The sequence below is a fragment of the Astyanax mexicanus genome, chromosome 8 (assembly GCF_023375975.1).
Source record: "Astyanax mexicanus isolate ESR-SI-001 chromosome 8, AstMex3_surface, whole genome shotgun sequence".
In the NCBI taxonomy this organism is placed as follows: Eukaryota; Metazoa; Chordata; class Actinopteri; order Characiformes; family Acestrorhamphidae; genus Astyanax; species Astyanax mexicanus.
The window spans coordinates 9,750,824-9,769,242 of record NC_064415.1 but is presented as its reverse complement, the minus strand read 5'-3'; the positions used below and the strand labels follow the sequence as shown (position 1 = coordinate 9,769,242).

The 18,419-nt window shown below is 37.5% G+C and overlaps 1 protein-coding gene across 1 annotated transcript; it reads left to right on the top strand.

Annotated features, from left to right (window-relative positions):
- The first annotated feature begins 25 nt into the window (after positions 1-25).
- On the top strand, positions 26-18,067 carry LOC103047721 (alanine aminotransferase 2). The gene is made up of 12 exons (XM_049482967.1): positions 26-384; positions 1,906-1,995; positions 3,544-3,652; positions 4,513-4,643; positions 4,750-4,993; positions 6,421-6,500; positions 8,173-8,309; positions 11,572-11,746; positions 12,752-12,907; positions 14,263-14,375; positions 17,691-17,783; positions 17,835-18,067. Exons 1-11 carry the CDS (start codon positions 280-282, stop codon positions 17,779-17,781), a joined length of 1,431 nt encoding a protein of 476 aa, XP_049338924.1. The 5' UTR covers positions 26-279; the 3' UTR covers positions 17,782-17,783; positions 17,835-18,067.
- Positions 18,068-18,419: the final 352 nt, after the last annotated feature.

Below are 18,419 nucleotides of genomic sequence, written 5' to 3'. Positions count from 1 at the left end.
CATTCGTGTCCATCATTGACAGCTTTCCCCCCAGATTCACAGCTCATCTTCAACCAGAGCAAGAGACACTTGAGCCTCATACTTGAATGGACGTCTAGTTAACCACAGTCCCAGATCTTTTTAGAGTTTTTCTGACAGTGTTTAAAAAAGATTATCTCAGGAGTTCACAGAGATATCAGTATTAGGAGATCAGGGATTGCTAAAGCTCTGTGCTCTGAGTTATTCTGGACTCTGGCTCAGAGAAGAACACTTTCAGCTGAAACCAAAACTTACAGAAGCATGTCTGTCTTGAGCGAAATCAATCCAGACGTGAGGAGAATCAAAATCTCGGAGCATGACATCTTAGACGAACGAGCAGAGCAAATTCGGACAGAGATTAGACAGGTAAGACATTCTAAAATATGGAACTGAGACCAGATACTGTATAACTCTTTATAAAGTTCATGTGTTTGTTACATTTTGTTTGATAATCTATAAAAACTAATTATCCAGTTTAAAAAATCTTATGCTATACTGGTAAGATAGCTGGTTAAGCAGCTCTTGACCACCTTGGTCATTATGGTCCTGCTGGTCAATCAGCTTGGTCACTAATCATGCTGATAAACCAGTGTGGTTATAATGGATTATAATGGTTAAAATGGTTGGAATAAACTTTAGGATTATCAAAAATCACATTTTTGATCTGTGCAGAGTAAGAAAACTTGTGAGTCTAGAATACATAAAGGGACTGGTAGGCCAAGGAAGCTCTTAATAGCTATTGATGGAAACACACTTCAGGTGGAAGGTTATGTTAAATAGTCCCTGATCTTTTCGAGTTTCTCTGACAGTGTTGGAAAAGTTTATCTCAGGGATTTACAGAGATGTCAGCTTTAGGAGATCAGGGATTTCATACAGAAACAGCACAGATAGATAGCTAAAGCTCTGAGCTCTGAGTTATTCTCGTTTTTACCTAAAACTAAAACTTACAGAAACATGTCTATCTTGAGAGAAGTTGCTCTTCAAAAGTAGGTTCCAGAACCTGGAACGTTGGTTTGCAGCAGGAACTAAAGAATACTATTTTTTCAGAGCGACTGCAACTACTTTTGTTCACCGCTGCTGTGCAATGCCTTCTGTTGATGATGTATGATGTGACATTTTGGCGGTTCCAGTAAAACTGGTGGAAATTCGGACTGGTTTCTCCCCAATTTACACGGCCAATTATCCAACCCACTCATTAAGACTCCCCCTATCACTAGTAATGCCCCAACACACCAGGAAAGTGCAGCGGCTCAGTTCTGATACATCAGCTCACAGATGCCCTGTGCTGCAGTCATCACCGTAGGAGTGATGTGGGGAGAGAGCGCCATCTACCCAACCGGAGGGAGCAAGGCCAATTGTGCTCCCTCTGAGCGCCGGAAGCTGGACCACTTGGCACCCGTAAAGCAACACAGTTCTTATAAGCCCAAAAGAACTGGTTCAAGAACCAAAGATGATAACAGCTCTGGGATATGTGCGGAATACCCTGCATCCAACTGGCATTTTTAGGCAGAAAAATGCTTATCCACACACAGAAATAGTTTTCCAGGAATGTTTCTACCAGATTGCCAAAAGTTGTAGCCCAACGAACCAACGAATCAAAAAGCTTCGGCAACTTCAAGTGCAGAGCTAAAGGACCTACTGGTCCCACTGTAGCAACATTCTCTGGTAAATGTTCTGCAGGATGCTATACGGAACCAGTATACCTCCATCACGCCCAATCGTATCTCATCTTGTAACCAAACTAGTGGAGCCAAAAGTGGTACTAAAAAGCCTCCATTCTATTGTAGAGGTTTCTCTAATAAACGTATCCAATAACATTATTACATTAATCATATTGTTTTTTCAATGCATGTATTTATGTACTTAAGTCACTGGCTTGTTTTGCAGGGTTTGGTAAAGCGTTATAAAGATGTTATTGATGTCTCTTCTGGAAATCCTCATGGAATGGGATTGAAACCCCTTACCTTTGTTCGTCAGGTAAGTTCTCTCTCCACAGGTCACAACCCCCAGTCCCTCAGCCCTCAGTCAGGTCAAACATTAATATAACTGTAGATTTTTGTATCTTCCTGGGCTCTGTTTCAAACTGTAACCTGTATAACTTACCAGTTAATGATTAAAACCCATCTTGAGCTGGAACAAGGTTTACCGCTTCTTCAGCCACACCCCATTTGTTGTGTCTCTCACTATGTGCCTTAGCCCAGTGGTGTTTAGACCAATGACCAAATGAAAACTCAATTCAAGGACCATCTACAAAACCTTTTCACAAAGCCATAGATATCTACATGTACCCTTTGGCAGATTGCTATTTCAGGGGTGCAGCTACCTGGATGTGTCCAACGCTTCTCAGCAGAGAAAAAATGACCTGCTCATTCACACTGTGTTGTCAAGATAGCAACACCTGCTGGTTGCTGCCTGACAAGGTTGTATTTACGGTCATGTGTGCACCTCTGTTTTCCATTGCCAAGATAGCAATATGCCAGAAATTTACTTAAAGACACCACATTTCCAGACCACCACACCCATCAGCCTAGAAATATTCAGAACCTCCGCAATGAACGTTACAGCACGCCTTCAGGAGAGTGTAAGACAGGGCCCTAAAAGTTGTATATTTAGAAGGTTCTCTGCAAACAAGTGTCTGCTAAATGAAACAGGAAGCCAGTGATTTCGGTTTTAAGATGGACAAAGATTTTAAATTGGACAGCCAGATCTCTCTATTTGTCAAGTCCACCTTTTTTTATTTGAGGCAGCTGGCAAATGTGAAGTCATCTCTTACACAGGAGTACTTTTAAACAGTAATCCATGCCTTCATTACATCCCGGCTGGATTGTAATGCACTTTACCTTGGAGTTAGTCAGTCCTTCCTCAGATGCCTCCAGTTGTCGCTGCCCTTCTTTTAACTGGATCATGAAAGAGAGAGCATATCGTCGCTGTCCAATGAAAAACATGTACCTCCAAAACAACAACTTTACAGAGGAGAAAAAATCCTTCTAAACTTTCAATGTAAGCCAATATAAAAAGAGTTTCTTTTAGGTCATTTTGAAGAGTTTCTTTTGGTCCATTCCTTAAGAAATTATAAAGCTCATTTTAGCTCACCTTACCTTGCTGAGTTGCTCCATCTCCATGTCTCTGCTCAATGCCTCAGGTCAAAGAGGTCCAGCTGCTCCTGGAGGTGCCAAAGTCAAAGCCTAAGTTTAGAGGGGACAAAGCTTTTTTAAAAGGATGCTTCCAATTTATGGAACAACCTACTATTACACATTAGGCAGGCCTCTTCACTTTCTGTTTTTAAAACTAGTCTTAATACTCATTTTTATTCTTTCGCTTTTGACCCAATGAGATTTGTTTTTATCTTTTGTTTTTTATCTTGTCTTATTGTTTTGGTTTTTTTTTTTCTTTTTTTTTTCAATTATCTATGTACAGCACTATGTTTCAGATAATGTTGTTTTCAAAGTGCTTTATAAATAGAATTGAGTTGAATTGAGTTGAGTTGAGCTGAATGAACATTAACCTGTGTGGACTGTGTTGCAGGTCCTGGCCACCTGCTTCTACCCTCCCCTTGTTCACGATGAGAGTTTACCCCTGGACGTGAGACAGAGGGCCCAAAGTCTTCTGGCAGAATGTGATGGCGAGAGCATAGGTGATATTATACCACAGTTAGATCCGAACCTGCAATGTGATTACCTGAGAGACATTTTATAAGTGATATCATTAGCTGGTAATGCACTGTAACCAAAACTCTCCATGTATTACTCCTCCACATATAGGTAACCTAGCAACGATGCAGCACTTACAAACCAAATACAAACCAAATACAATGTTATTATACACCACTGGAAGCCGGTGTATCCCAAAAGCAAAGTGCACAAACGGCATGTTTCCAATAGGCAGTGCAGACGAAGTCCACACAAATAAATTGTATATATTTTCCAGTCAATATAGGATATTTTAAGATTAATGTAAAATAGGGAACCCTTGTAATTCCAAAGGTCTTGCTGCTGGAGACACCGAAGTAAACTACATTTTAATTCTTAAAAAAAAAAAAAATTCTTACAAAGTCAAAAAAGTGCTGGATGTTAATCTACACAGATTTCTCTCAGTTTATTTGGGTGAGTAAAGCGCTTATATTTATTAACAGTATGCTTAAATTCCCACAATTTTTACGGAAATGGCTGAAAGTAGAGGCCACCCTAACCTAGCAACAATGCAGCGCAGTGCCAATATTACACGTTACAGCACATTATAGCACTCCCTCCTGTGTATTATTGCTTAATTATAGTGTACAGATTAATGTATTAGTGTATCTCTTCAGTATCTCTTCACTGCTGGAATGTTAGTTCATCTATTTAAATTGTATTGGTCAAAATAAATATTTATAGCATTATGTGCCTGAAATCATGCTTTATCATTGCTTTATAAGCAAAAAATGTGTTTAAATAATAATTCATAATATTATCCATTATTGCAGTAAACCAATATACGGAATGTGTCTGTTAATAGGTTCATATCCTGCTACATATGGAATGAAACACGTGCGAAGCAGTGTATCCACATTCATCACCAGGAGAGATGGTGTTGTGTCCGATCCTGACAACATCATTATCTCGAATGGTTCCCAGCATGCTCTAATAGTGAGACAAATTAGAAAAAATATATGTTAATTCTTATGCTTAAAGCAAATTTGATTTAAAAAAAAAAACTGCATGTTTTATTTATTTATTTTTTTTTTTCTCTCAGCTAATATTGAAGCTGTTGGTTCAGGGCCGGGGTTTACAGCAGACAGGGGTCCTCACCCCCGTGCCCTGCTACCGCAGCTTTAACAAGGGTCTCGTCGCTCAAGGTGCGGTCTCGGTGCCGTACTACCTGTGTGAAGAGCAGGGCTGGACGGTGCAGGTGGAGGAGCTGCGGAGAGCCCTCCAGGCTGCTAGGGGGCACTGTAACCCAATGGTGTTATATCTCATCAATCCAGGCAATCCATCAGGTAACTAAAGAAGCACAAATGAATTATGAATTCTACAATTTTGTCATCTATCTATATACATATTGAGGGGAGACGAGGTTGACACGCCGTAAGATTTTAAAAGGTCCGATGTAACGAGGGTAAGAGCTTGCAGAAACCACCACACGAGTCTAGATCCTTAGTTGAGTTAAGAGCCAAACCCACTGCCCAGAGCAAAAGGTTGGCACCAGATGCCACTTTGTTTCTGAGAAGCTACTGGAGACAGGAGAGATCTACAAGCTTTCTAGCTTTTTTCCAGTAATTGATTGACTCTTTCTGTCAAAATGTTACTTTAATTCAGTAATTCAGTTCAAAATGTAAAACTCATGTATTATATAGATGTATTAAACACACAGAGTGATCTATTTTAAGCATTTATTTATTTTATTGTTGGTGATTATGGCTTACAGCCAATTAAAAAACCCAAAAATCAGTGTCTCGGACAGTGCTTTTGGCAGTGTGGGCAGTGTGCCAAGTCCTGCTGGAAAATGAAATCCACTGGAGGAAGAGTGGAGAGACACACAGTCCAAGCTACTCGAGGTCTAGTGTGAAGTTTCTACCAATCAGTGATGGTTTGTAGAGACATGTCATCTGCTGGTGTTGATCCACTGTGTTTTATTATCAAGTCTAAAGTCAGTGCAGTTTTGTTTTCACGCAAAATCTTACAGCAATTCATGCTTCCCTCTGCTACTGACAACTTTTATGGAGATGCAGATTTCATTTTCCAGCAGGATTTGGCACACTGCCCACACTGAGTACCAAAAGTACCAACTGGTCTTATATAATATTCAAATTTTCGGAGATATTCTGAGGTATTCATTGGCTGTAAGCCATAATCACTAACAATAAAATAAATAAAAGCTTAAAATAGATTACTCTGTGTGTAATGCACGTATATAATATCCGAGTTTCACATTTTCAACTAAATTACTAAAATAAATTAACTTTTCAATGATATTCCAATTTTTTGAGATGCACCTGTAGAACAATGATAGATCTACTGTGCTTAAAGGCTGACCAATTAGAATGCAGAACCCACACACAGCAAACAACTGTAGATTTACTAAGTGGAGTGTTCACCAGTGATCTTTGCGCTGACCATGGTGACTCTACATATGGATTTATTTGTCGTCTCTACCAAGATAAAAGTGGACTTACTCGTTCCTGAAGATGTCACACTTAAAAAAATAAAAACTTGTTTTTATTTAATTTGTCATGAATAAAAGTAATAGAAACCAATAAGATTATGTCATTTAAAGAGTCCACATTGTACTGTTAATACTTAAAGTAAAAATTAGTACTAAATGAGAAGGACTGTGTGAAATGGCTCCAAACATTGGAGAGAGTTGTATCATGTCTCAAGCTAATTTTAACCGAAACTGTGCTAATATTTCCCATCCTTTCACCAGGTCATGTGCAGAGTAAGGCCTCTATAGAGGAGGTGATTCGCTTTGCTGCAGAAGAGAGGCTCTTCATTATGGCAGATGAGGTGACTCATAAAAATCCACATTTAATTTTATTATATGAGCTTCTTTTTCAATATATATCAATTTGAAGTTTTATGTATTTAGTGTTTCGGTACCACTTTAAAAATAAGGCTCCTTTATAAAGGGTTTATAAAGTAGTTTAGCAATGGTTATAAATTAAGTTAAAACATAAGCACTTACAACACAACAAAAAAAAAACAACAGTGAAAATGCCTTTTTTTAACATATCTAATAAAATAATATAGAAAGTCAGTTTAGTCATTTAAATATGTTATAAAGGAGCCTTATTTTAAAGTGGTACCATTGTTTCTATTGTTTAACATACACTGACATGCCAAATGTCTCATGACTTTTGCCATTGTGTCCCATAGAAGCTAATTAACACTGCTCTGACCAATGGGAGTCGATAGCTCTAGCCAGACACTGCCGGTCATGATCAAAACCACAGACTGTACTGTCCACTGTTGGTGGTAATGCCTTCTATGGTGTTCAGTTCAGAAAAATACAATGTCTCATTCATCTCCACCCACTATCAGACTTCCAGATCTCCAACCTCCTCAATTCACTTACAAGATAACACCACATAGCTTATTCAGCTGTGGGCATTTCCAGGCTTGTCTCTGAAGTAACACATCATGATTAATTTACATACTGTTATCCTATGGCTATTGGCTTGGAGTTTAGCAGTTGTTTTACTTTTTATGTTAAAGGTCTCATTCCATCATTTTTTCATTCATTTTAAATTGTCTAGTTGTGGTCTCTAGTATGAATGAATGTCATGTGAGATGTTTTTTGTGAAAAAAAAAGGGCTCCGGTGATTCAGTATAATGCTGCTTTAGTCTAGTGGAGGAGTGGGCGAGGAAAAACGATAGGATTTCAGCTCTTGCTCATGAATATTAATACATGCAAACATATCGCCTCTGATTGGCTAACAGCACTGTGAGGCAACAGTGCTGTATACACTAATACCAGTCTTTGCAATTTCATATGTTACTTTACAACATGTGTAATAATGCCCTGCTAAATGCAGTTCAACCACTGATCCAGACTTAGAGCTTCTGTAAAACGGCAAATCCCCTGGAGATCCTATTTGAACACTATAGTTACGTACACACAGAGGTGGATAGTTCAGGTCCAGAAAGTAAAAATCTACCCCGGGGTGGATTTTTTTCTTTTAATTAGTGTAAATAGACCTGTTCTAAAAAAAGTACACCTACCTATCTCTATTGTAGTTCGCTGGTGGTGTTCCTCCATAGACTAATTCTAACCATTTGTTCCTTATCTCTGAATTACTGGGGAAAGCATAGAACACTGATGTGTTATTCGCACAAATAACTCAGGAATGAACTGCCATGCATGAATACTAATTCACGGGTTGACATAGACGCGGTGTTTTTTCTTGATCGACTTGTTTTTCTGAATACTTTCTTTTACTAGCTACTGTAGACAATAGAGGTTGAGGAAGAGTTGCATATGCAGCATCATATACAACTCATACAAAGAGACCTATAGTATTTCACAAAGAACAAGAAAAAGTTAATTTTAGCGGAAGAATACCTACCATAAAATTTCATGATCAGTGGACCAATAGAAATGCTGCAAAATGACTAGGAATAATTTGTCTTTTACACAAAAATAGCTTTAACTGTCTCCTGTTTTGTTTCATCATGCCAGGTGTACCAGGGCTGTGTGTTTGGGAAGGACAGTGAGTTTTATTCGTATAAGAAGGTGTTGTCTGAGATGGGACCTCCGTACTCCACTAACGTGGAGCTGGCCTCCTTCCACTCCGTCTCCAAAGGATTCATGGGAGAGTGAGTTTTAAAAGTGGAAATATCACATATTTATCTTTACTTTAAACTTACCGGCAGTAGTTAAGTATTTTGGCATGTTATTCCATTTCTCTCTTCTGTAATGTTTGAGCACTATTCTATTTGCTAGCAATGTGTGTGTGTTGTGCAACTGTGTCTATTTTACCAAGCTGTGCAACCCAAAAAAAATTCTGATAAAAGTTCAAGCTACTAATTGTTGATAGGAATGGGTCAAATGGTTCAGGTTTAAGTACATAAACATTAATCGTATTAAAAAATAATGATTTGATTCCCTGAATTGTGTAAATTTACCCTCTTACAAGGACCTGTTCAGTCTATATTTTATATGGTAGGTCTATTTTAGCAGAGAGAGACAGAATATAAATACAAATAAACAGAAAAAAATATTACATAAAAGGTAAAAATGTATTTGTCTTTGTTAAGTAAAAAAATAGTATTGAAAAAAAATGTTTAATACCCCTTAACCTGCAAAAATTTGAACCCACCACAGACCGGTTATGTGCCCACAAGGCACACAAATTAGTCTAGGTCCCTTTAAGAAACATCTTTCTTCTGTATAAAAGACTCTTTGGTCACCATGGGCTAAAGAACAAGCTTGGTGACCAATGAAAGGAGACCAATTTTAGTGCAATAAGTTAAAATGGGACCACTTTAAAATAAGACTACCTTTATAAAGGGTTGATAAATGGTTTCCAATTTGTTTATTAATGGTTACTAATTAGGTTGTGAATGCCTCAAAAATCATTAATAATCAGTTATAACACATACATAGAAAGGGCAACAGTATAGATGGCTGTGGGTTCACTATTTGGCAAATAACAGGTCATTGTTGCCCTTTCTATGTATGTGTTATAACTGATTATTAACTGGTACCATTAAAATGTAAGAAATATAAGATCAATACAGCCAATTGTCTTTTTCTCTGGAGCTTAATTATAGATCTCACCTCGTGTGGTATCATAAGGCCCGTAAGGATAGTTCTGAGGAAGAAGGAATGAGCTTGTTAATGATCTCAAGGGAGCTGGGAGCACAGTCACAAAAAAAAAAAGAAAAACACATTTTCCCTAATGGATTGAGATACTGTATTCCCTTCTGTTGAAGAAGGCTCATGAAAAGACCATTTGAAGTTTGCCAGTGATAATCAGGATCAGTGGTTTTCAAACTGTGGTATGGGTATGACTGGTGGTACACAAAGCATCCCAAGGTGGTACACTAGATGACTTCAAACAATTCAGCTTGCATTAAAATATTGAGGATTGAAATCTATCAAATTTCCAGCTGCAATTTTTATAACAATCAATAAATTTGTTTTTATATTTTGTGCCTTATATGTAAGCCTACACTTCAGTCCTTCACTCTCAAAAATACAGTTTTAACATCATAATTATTAACATCAGTTTCATTGGCCCAAGTGTAAAACTCTGTGGAACGCCACCAGTGATGTCAGTAACGCGTTACTATTTCCAATCCAGTAATCAGATTAAAGTTACTTATTTCAGTCACTGTGCGTTACTCTCTCTCTCTCTCTCCACCTCATCTCCTACACACACACACACACACACACCGCTCCCTTACCCATTCCCCCTCCGCTCTTCCCCAATCACACGCGTCTCGCTTTCTCCCCTGTCTCTCTCTCTCTCTCTCTCTCTCTCTCTCTCTCGCGCTCGGCGTGTCTTTAGTTTCCGCCCGTTTTTGTTTTTCGCCAGTTCTTGGGCTCTTTTTATAAAGGCGTTTTTTTTGTGGCCGCGTCCCAATTCACTAGCCAGGGCAGCGGTCTGCCACAAATTTGATTGGCAGAGGAGAGCGTTTGAAGATTTTACACCACACGTGATTGGAAGTTCACTGTGGTGCAAGAAAAGACAAGAAAAGTTCCGGTGTTTTAAATGAACACTGTCAGAATTAAATCCTTCTCAGTAGTTGGGTCCGGTATGGGTCCGTATTGGACAACGTCTGGGTCCGGACCCGGACCGCAGTCTGCAAATATGTGATCCCTGGCCTAGACCATATACACGGTTCTGTTTTATAAAACCACTCCTTGCTGCCCTGCAGAGAACAACAAGTTCAATGTTCAGTTTTACAGTGTTAAATATGTCAGGTCAAGAAAGACTTTATTTATTTTATATATTTTTTATAAAAACAAGTATTTATGTTTAGTAAAATCAAGAAAGACCATATTTTATTTTTTATAAAAAAACTTATTTTTTTTTAGGAAATAGTTCAACTTAATAGAGATAAATTGTTGCTGTTAAAATGCATTTTCCAATAAAGGGAGTATTGGCAAAACTGGTTATAATGGAGGTGGTGTCTGCAGCTGCTGAAAGTAACTAATAAAGTAACTTGTAAAGTAACTTAATTACTTTTAAAATCAAGTAATCCATAAAGTAACTAAGTTACTTTTTAAAGGAGTAATCAGTAATCAGATTACTTTTTCAAAGTAACTATACCATCACTGAACGCCACAACATATGCTGCGTCAACCAACAGTCACCAACAGGTCACAGCAGTTTATAAGGAAGTAAACACTGTAGTTCACTGCTTGGCACTGGTACCACTTTAAAATAAGACTACCTTTATAAAGGGTTTACAATGGTTTACTTTACGGTTAGTTTATTAATGGTTACTTATTAGGTTGTAAATGCCTTAAAAATCATTAATAATCAGTTATAACACATACATAGAAAGGGCAACAATGACCTTTTGTTTGCCAAATAGTGAACCCACAGCCATCTTTATCGTTGCCCTTTATACGTATATGTTATAACTGATATTAATGATTTTTAAGGCATTTACAACCTAATTAGTAACCATTAATAAACTAATTGTAAACCATTTATAAACCCTTAATAAAGGTAGTCTTATTTTAAAGTGGTACCACGGCACGTATGGTTTTCCTCCTTCCTTCCGTCTGAGATCTCAATAGGAATACTGTATTAACCAGCAAACAATAATCAGTCAAACAGCTTACCATAGAAAACAGGTGACGATCAATTGGCTAAAGATATGAGGACATGTATGTGTGTGGTCTACATGTCTAGCTTACTGTGTATAAGCATGTGTGTGACACATGTGTTCCTGTAAATTGACTTGTAGGTGTTTTTTTGTGACAATTTAAGAGTTTGAGAATCACTGGACCAAGGAATACAATGCTACACAGACAAAACCAAAATTACTCTTTGAGACAGAATGCAATTTTTAATTTAGATTTGATACTAGTTGTTCTCCTCTCTTCCCTTCATGTGAGCAGGTGTGGTCTACGCTGTGGTTACGTGGAGATGGTGAACCTTGACCCGCAGGTAATGCGTTACGCTTACCAGGCCTTCTCCTTTAACGCCCTGGCGTCCGTGCCCGGACAGATCACCCTGGATGTGATGCTTAACCCTCCACAACCTGGAGATCCTTCATATGCTGTCTATGCTCAAGTGAGATCACTATAATAATAATAATAATAATAATAATAATAATAATAATAATAATAATAATAATAATAATACTATACTATATTTATATTTTGAAATACAGTACTAACGCATCTCAAGAAAAAATTTAATATCACGGAAAAGTTACTTTATTTCAGTAATTCAGTTCAAAATGTGAAACTTATATTTTACATAGATGTATTACACACAGAGTGATCTATTTTAAGTGTTTATTTCTTTTATTGTTATATATTTTTAAGACCATTTGGTACTTTTGGCAGTGTGGGCATTGTGCCAAGTCTTGCTGGAAAATGAAATCCACATCTCCATCAAATTTGTCAGTAGCAGAGAGAAGCATGAAGTGCTGTAAGATTTTGTGGGAAAACAAAACTGCACTGACTTTAGACTTGATAATAAAACACAGTGGATCAACACCAGCAGATGACATGTCTCTACAAACCATCACTGATTGGTGGAAACTTCACACTAGACCTCAAGCAGTTTGGACTGTGTGTCTCTCCACTCTTCCTCCAGACTCTGCTCCCTTGATTTCCAAATGAAATGTAAAATTACTGATGGATCAGTGATGGGTTGGAGAGACATGTCATCTGCTGGTGTTGATCCACTGTGTTTTATTATCAAGTCTAAAGTCAGTGCAGTTTTGTTCTCCCACAAAATCTTACAGCACTTCATGCTTCTTCCCTCTGCTACTGACAACTTTATTAGAGATGAGGATTTCATTTTCCAGCAGGACTTGGCACACTGCCAAAAGTACCAACTGGTCTTATATAATATTCTAATTTTCTGATAATCATCAACAATAAATACAATAAACACTTAAAATAGATCACTCTGTGAGAAATACATCTATATAATATATGAGTTTTTTGAACATTTTGAACTGAGTTACTGAAATGAAATAATATATTTTTAAGGGTATTCTAATTTTTTGAGATGCACTAGTACTGTCTGTCCAACTAAAAATGATGACTTTATGTCTTTTCGCAGGAGGTCAAGTCAGTTATGAGTGCAATTAAGAATAATGCACAGAGGATTATGGATGTTGTCAGCGGCTTGCCTGGCATGACTTGCCAACCCATAAATGGAGGGATCTTTATGTTCCTGCGCCTGCATTTATCCAAGGCTGCGATTGAACACGCCGAGGTCAGTTTTACAGTTTTAACCACATATGCTAAGGTCCATAGCAGCATATTTCCTTTCACTGAGAAAATCTACATTAAACTGCACTATACTTACTCTGATCTAAAGCTTATTTTATCAGTGATACCCATCCTGTACACTAAAGTCATGTGACCCCATTAAAAGCCTTTTTCTCCGTGCTTCACAGTTGGTATGATTTTCTCAAATTCTAATGCTGGTTTGTGCCAAACATGGTAACTCTTATGAAATTATCCCGTGCAACAGAGGAGACTCTGGCTCTTCCTTTCATGGGGAGGTCCTGATGAGAGCCAGTTTCATCATAACTTTTTGGAGACTGCACTTAAGGATGCTTTCAAAGTTCTTGAAACGTTTCAGATTGACTAATTGACTAATTGATTTCTTCCTTTATTTAGTTGAGTAGTTCTTGCTTCTCATAATCTGGATTTAATGACTTAATGACATGACTTAAATATTCACTATTCACTGTATACCTGTAACTCTACCTCTTCACTACTTTACTTTAAGTGATGCTCTCAAACACTTTATTAAGAGGCGAGAAATTAAGTAATTAACTCTTGATGAGTTCAGCACAGCTGTTAACTGAAAGCCTGAATTCCAGGTGACTGAAAAACTAATCTAATCTAAGCAAGAGGTGCTATTTTAAAGAATCTAAAATGTAAAACATATTCTGGTTTGGTAATAGTAGAAATAATCAGAGGTAGAAAAAGTACTGAAAATTGTAATTAAGTAAAAGTACCTTTACTTTGCTGAAATTCTACTCAAATAAAAGTAAAAGTACCCATCTAAAAATCTACCCGAGTAAAAGTAAAAAAGTACTCAATTTAAAATCTACTTAGAGTAAAAGTTACATAAAGTTACTTTTGTTTATTTGATGTAAAAAAAGTACAAATCATAAATTAAATCGTTTTTAATGAACTATTATTCCAAATAATAATTTGGACCTTTCAGGCAGTATTTGTTCAGACCACCCCATAAAACATTTTCAGGAACAAGTGGCAAAGGTTTCTATGATCCATTTTTTTTTCTTTACTTTTAAAAGGTTATGGTCATTTATGGTCATTTTTTTTTAATTCAGACAATTAGTTTTTTTTCCCCAGCATTTCATTTGTTATTTAATAACGGGGAGTTTTCCAATGTAGCGAAGTAAATTACTTGTCAAAATGAACTTGAGTAAAAGTAAAATGACCTATTTTAAAAACTACTAATTACTCATAAAATCTACTCAATTACAGTAATGTGAGCAAATGTAATTTGTTTCTTTCCACCTCTGGAAATAATCTACTAAACACACATTTCCTTACTTATGTTCAGTTTATGTAGTCTTTCTATGTTCACAGGAGAAAGATCTAGAACCTGATCTGCTGTATAGCATGAGGCTGCTGGAGGACACAGGCCTGTGTGTGGCACCTGGATGCGAACTCAGACAAAAACAGGGCACCCACCACATCAGGTACTGTCAAAATTAGTCAGATTAGTTTTGGTTTCACACTGCAGTTTAACCAAGTTAGTATTAGGGCTGGGGCGACGCGTCGACATAATCGACGTCATCGATTACAAAAATACATCGATTTGCATAACGTGCGTCGGCGCGTCGTAAACATGGCGGCGCCTGTGGAGAGCATTAGAGGTTAGATCGGGCCCAAAAATTCCAACTGGCTGTTTTCGGGCTGTTTTAATGAGCGAAATATGATCAGAATTATGTTAATTAACACGGTAACATAGAAGCATAGAACTATTATTTAATTAAAATGATTTTTAAGAACAGCTAAACACAGTTCTGCAGGTCAAACGCGGAGGAGTTCACGTGCGAGAGACAGAGAGAGAGAGAGAGAGAGAGAGAGAGAGAGAGAGAGAGAGAGAGAGAGATTTGCGTGTTCTGGTGAGAACTACTCACAGGTGAAGGTTCTCTTTGATCTCCTCGTGCTCCTATTCTAGTCCCATTCATAATTCTGCAGCTCCCTCAGTGTTTTCTGTCGTATTTTGCGGCTAGCGCGAGCGCTTACAACTGACACCGTGGACCGCGAGGTGCCGCCGCGTTTGTGCCGAATCCGACTCTCTGCTGAATCTGACTCCCGCTTCGCGGACAGAATCGGCACAACACCCCCGCTGTAGAACTGCGGTAGTGAAAACAGCGCTTATAAATAAATTAGTTTAGTTTCACTTTCAGTTTTCGTTATTTTCGTTATTTTTTTTTTTTAATAAAAATATAATTAAAAAACAGACGCCTACATCTCGGACTATTTTCTGGAGCCCGGGTCGGATTTACGGGCGGGCCTCGGGTCATGTCGGGTTTGGGCAGAGAATCTAGGCTCTAGAGAGCTTGGACTCCGGAGAGCAATCTCCAGCTACAAAAAAACGCCAGCGGGCATCTAAAGTTTGGGAGCATTTCACGCAAAAGGGCAACAATGTGGTCCTCTGCCATATGTGCAAAAGGAGCACTTGAAGCGCAAACATCCAGGAGCACTATGTCAACAGGGTCACACAGTAAGTTACCGTTTACATCAGGGTCTCCGCGGGTGTCCTTAAAAAGACTTAAGACTGTCTACCAAAGGTTTTAAACCTGCCACAGGCAGAAATTATACATTTTTGGTTTATATTTATATATATAGTTTCCAGAAACAGTAGCATTATTCATAAGTTCAGGTGTTTAGCTAAGCTAGCTGCCTTAAGTTATTTTAGCTAGCGCCGTCGGCGCTGCGGTGTCACACCGTATTCTGTCACCGTCGGAATTTTGTGACCAGTGCTCACGGTTATGAGCGTTCATTGGCAAAACGGAAGCTTTCTATACCTACACCTTACCCTCAGCCCTAAACTGAACCGTTTTGGCCAGTCGGGGTAAACATTAGAAACAAACACGTTTCGAATCGGCCAGTGCACCGGTCTGCTGAGAACTACTTGCCAGTGGTCACAAAATCTAGCGGTCACAGAAAACAACACACGGTTGTGGTGTATGGGAGCTTATCCATTTTTAGCGTTATAGATCTAAACAACGTGCTGTACATGTAAGTGATTATAAGTGTGGGGTTTGGTTTAGTAGGCTTGTTGTTGTTGTTGTTGTTATTATATATAAATATAGTAATTTATCGTTTGCTTTAAAACGTAAAATAATAATTATTTAAATATGTTTCTCAATGAATAGATTAGTCGACTAATCGAAAAAAATAATCGTTAGAATAATCGTTTAAAAAATAATCGTTAGGGACAGCCCTAGTTAGTATGTCCTCTTATCACCACCAATGTGGGCGAAGTCTTCCTATACTTCTCAAAAAAAATATTTGAATATCATTGAAAATATATTGAATTTCAGTAATTCAGTTCAAAATATGAAATTCATACAGTCATATGAAAAAGTTTGGGCACCCCTATTAATCTTAATCATTTTTAGTTGTAAATATTTGGGTGTTTGCAACAGCCATTTCAGTTTGACATATGTAATAACTGATGGACACAGTAATATTTCATACAGCTTCTCCTTGTGTAAAGTGCGCTGTATTGTTGACCGATGCACAGTGACACCATCTGCAGCAAGATGATGCTGCAGCTCTTTGGAGGTGGTCTGTGGATTGTCCTTGACTGTTCTCACCATTCTTCTTCTCTGCCTTTCTGATATTTTTCTTGGCCTGCCACTTCTGGGCTTAACAAGAACTGTCCCTGTGGTCTTCCATTTCCTTACTATGTTCCTCACAGTGGAAACTGACAGGTTAAATCTCTGAGACAACTTTTTGTATTCTTCCCCTGAACAACTATGTTGAACAATCTGTGTTTTTAGATCATTTGAGAGTTGTTTTGATGAGCCCATGATGCCACTCTTCAGAGGAGATTCAAATAGGAGAACAACTTGCAATTGGCCGCCTTACATACCTTTTCTCATGATTGGATACACCTGGCTATGAAGTTCAAAGCTCAATGAGGTTACCAAACCAATTTTGTGCTTCAGTAAGTCAGTAAAAAGTAGTTAGGAGTATTCAAATCAATAAAATGATAAGGGTGCCCATACTTTTGCACCGGTCAAATTTTGGTTTAAGGCATATTGCACATTTTGTGTTAGTACAATAAACCTCATTTCAATCCTGAAATATTACTGTGTCCATCAGTTATTAGATATATCAAACTGAAATGGCTGTTGCAAACACCCAAATATTTAGAACTAAAAATGATTAAGATTAATAGGGGTGCCCAAACTTTTTCATATGACTGTATATTATATAGATGTATTACACACAGAGTGATCTATTTTATGTGTTTATTTATTTTATTGATGATGATTATGGCTTACAGCCAATGAAAACCCAAAAATCAGGGTCTAAATTTTTTTTTTAAAGGAATGGCAAGTAACACACTCATTGGTTTATTTCATTTCACTCCCAAAATACACCCATAATTAATTAAATAAATAAGTACATGCTTTTGCTCATTTTGAGACACGTCCAGGAAGCTACGCCATTGAAATAGCAATCTGCCAAAGTCAGAGCACACCTGGCTCTTAAAAAGTATGGCAAGTGACGCGCTGATTTATTTCACATTACATCCAAAACTCCCATGATTAGTACATGCCTTTTTCACATTTTGAGTGGTGCAAGGTGTACTTTTCCTGTCGTTACGATAGCAAAGATACACTGACACACCCCAAATCAAGCTACATGGTTGACGACTCACCTAAAGATTGCTAAAAAAAGGTCTATCAAATCAATGGTTCAATAATTAGCTAATGTGTATTTTTTTATACCATATGATAAATGGCATGATTTGTTTTCTTTCTCTTCAGGATCTGTCTGGCAACCCCAGAAGAGATAATGGAAGATGTTCTGCACAGGCTGAAGAGTTTCCACCTTCGCTTCATAAAAGAGTTCCCCTAATTAGTGTTTGCCGATCAGATAAAAGGCTGCAATCAGAGATCAGATTTTGGATTTTTCAATATAATATATAATTTGTCTTATATAATATTCAAAATTTTCTGAGCTACTGATTTGGGGGTTTTCACCATTTTTTTTTTCGATAACCCACGTAACCTGTTCATAAGTACTCACACACTGCTCTATTAATTCCCAGTATCATTCAGTGTTTAAGCACATGTTATATGATTTCATGTACGTAGGTAGATATCAAAGAAAGTGTTGAAAGAATAAACATCAGTCAATCATACGTTTTCTTTATAGCTTCTTTACATTTGATACAATTAATCAAATTATTAGTTCAATACATTCCAACACAATAAATAAGCAAACGCACTTTAAACATGTCTTATCTTTTTGTGGTAATGAGATAAACACCAACTCTAGAACTAGGAAGACTTTTATCTTCAAGATAAGATTGTCTTCTGCTCTCAGTGCAAAACTAGGTATTAAAAAAAAACAACAAAAAAAAACTCAATACCAAATACATCATCCATATCCAGTTAAGCCTCCAAATATATATATATTTATATATACACACTCTCAGGTCATGACCTCAGCGCCAAAGGTGGTTTTTGAATAGAGAATTAAAAAATAAGGGA

What these genes read in the sequence shown, in the direction of transcription:
- LOC103047721 (XM_049482967.1), top strand. Translation starts at nt 280, where the DNA reads ATGTCTGTCTTGAGCGAAATCAATCCAGACGTGAGGAGAATCAAAATC. An exon ending in ATGTGATGGCGAGAGCATAG is followed by an intron (nt 3,653 to 4,512) that starts GTGATATTATAC and finishes GTCTGTTAATAG; the next exon opens with GTTCATATCCTGCTACATAT. An exon ending in CTGCGATTGAACACGCCGAG is followed by an intron (nt 12,908 to 14,262) that starts GTCAGTTTTACA and finishes CTATGTTCACAG; the next exon opens with GAGAAAGATCTAGAACCTGA.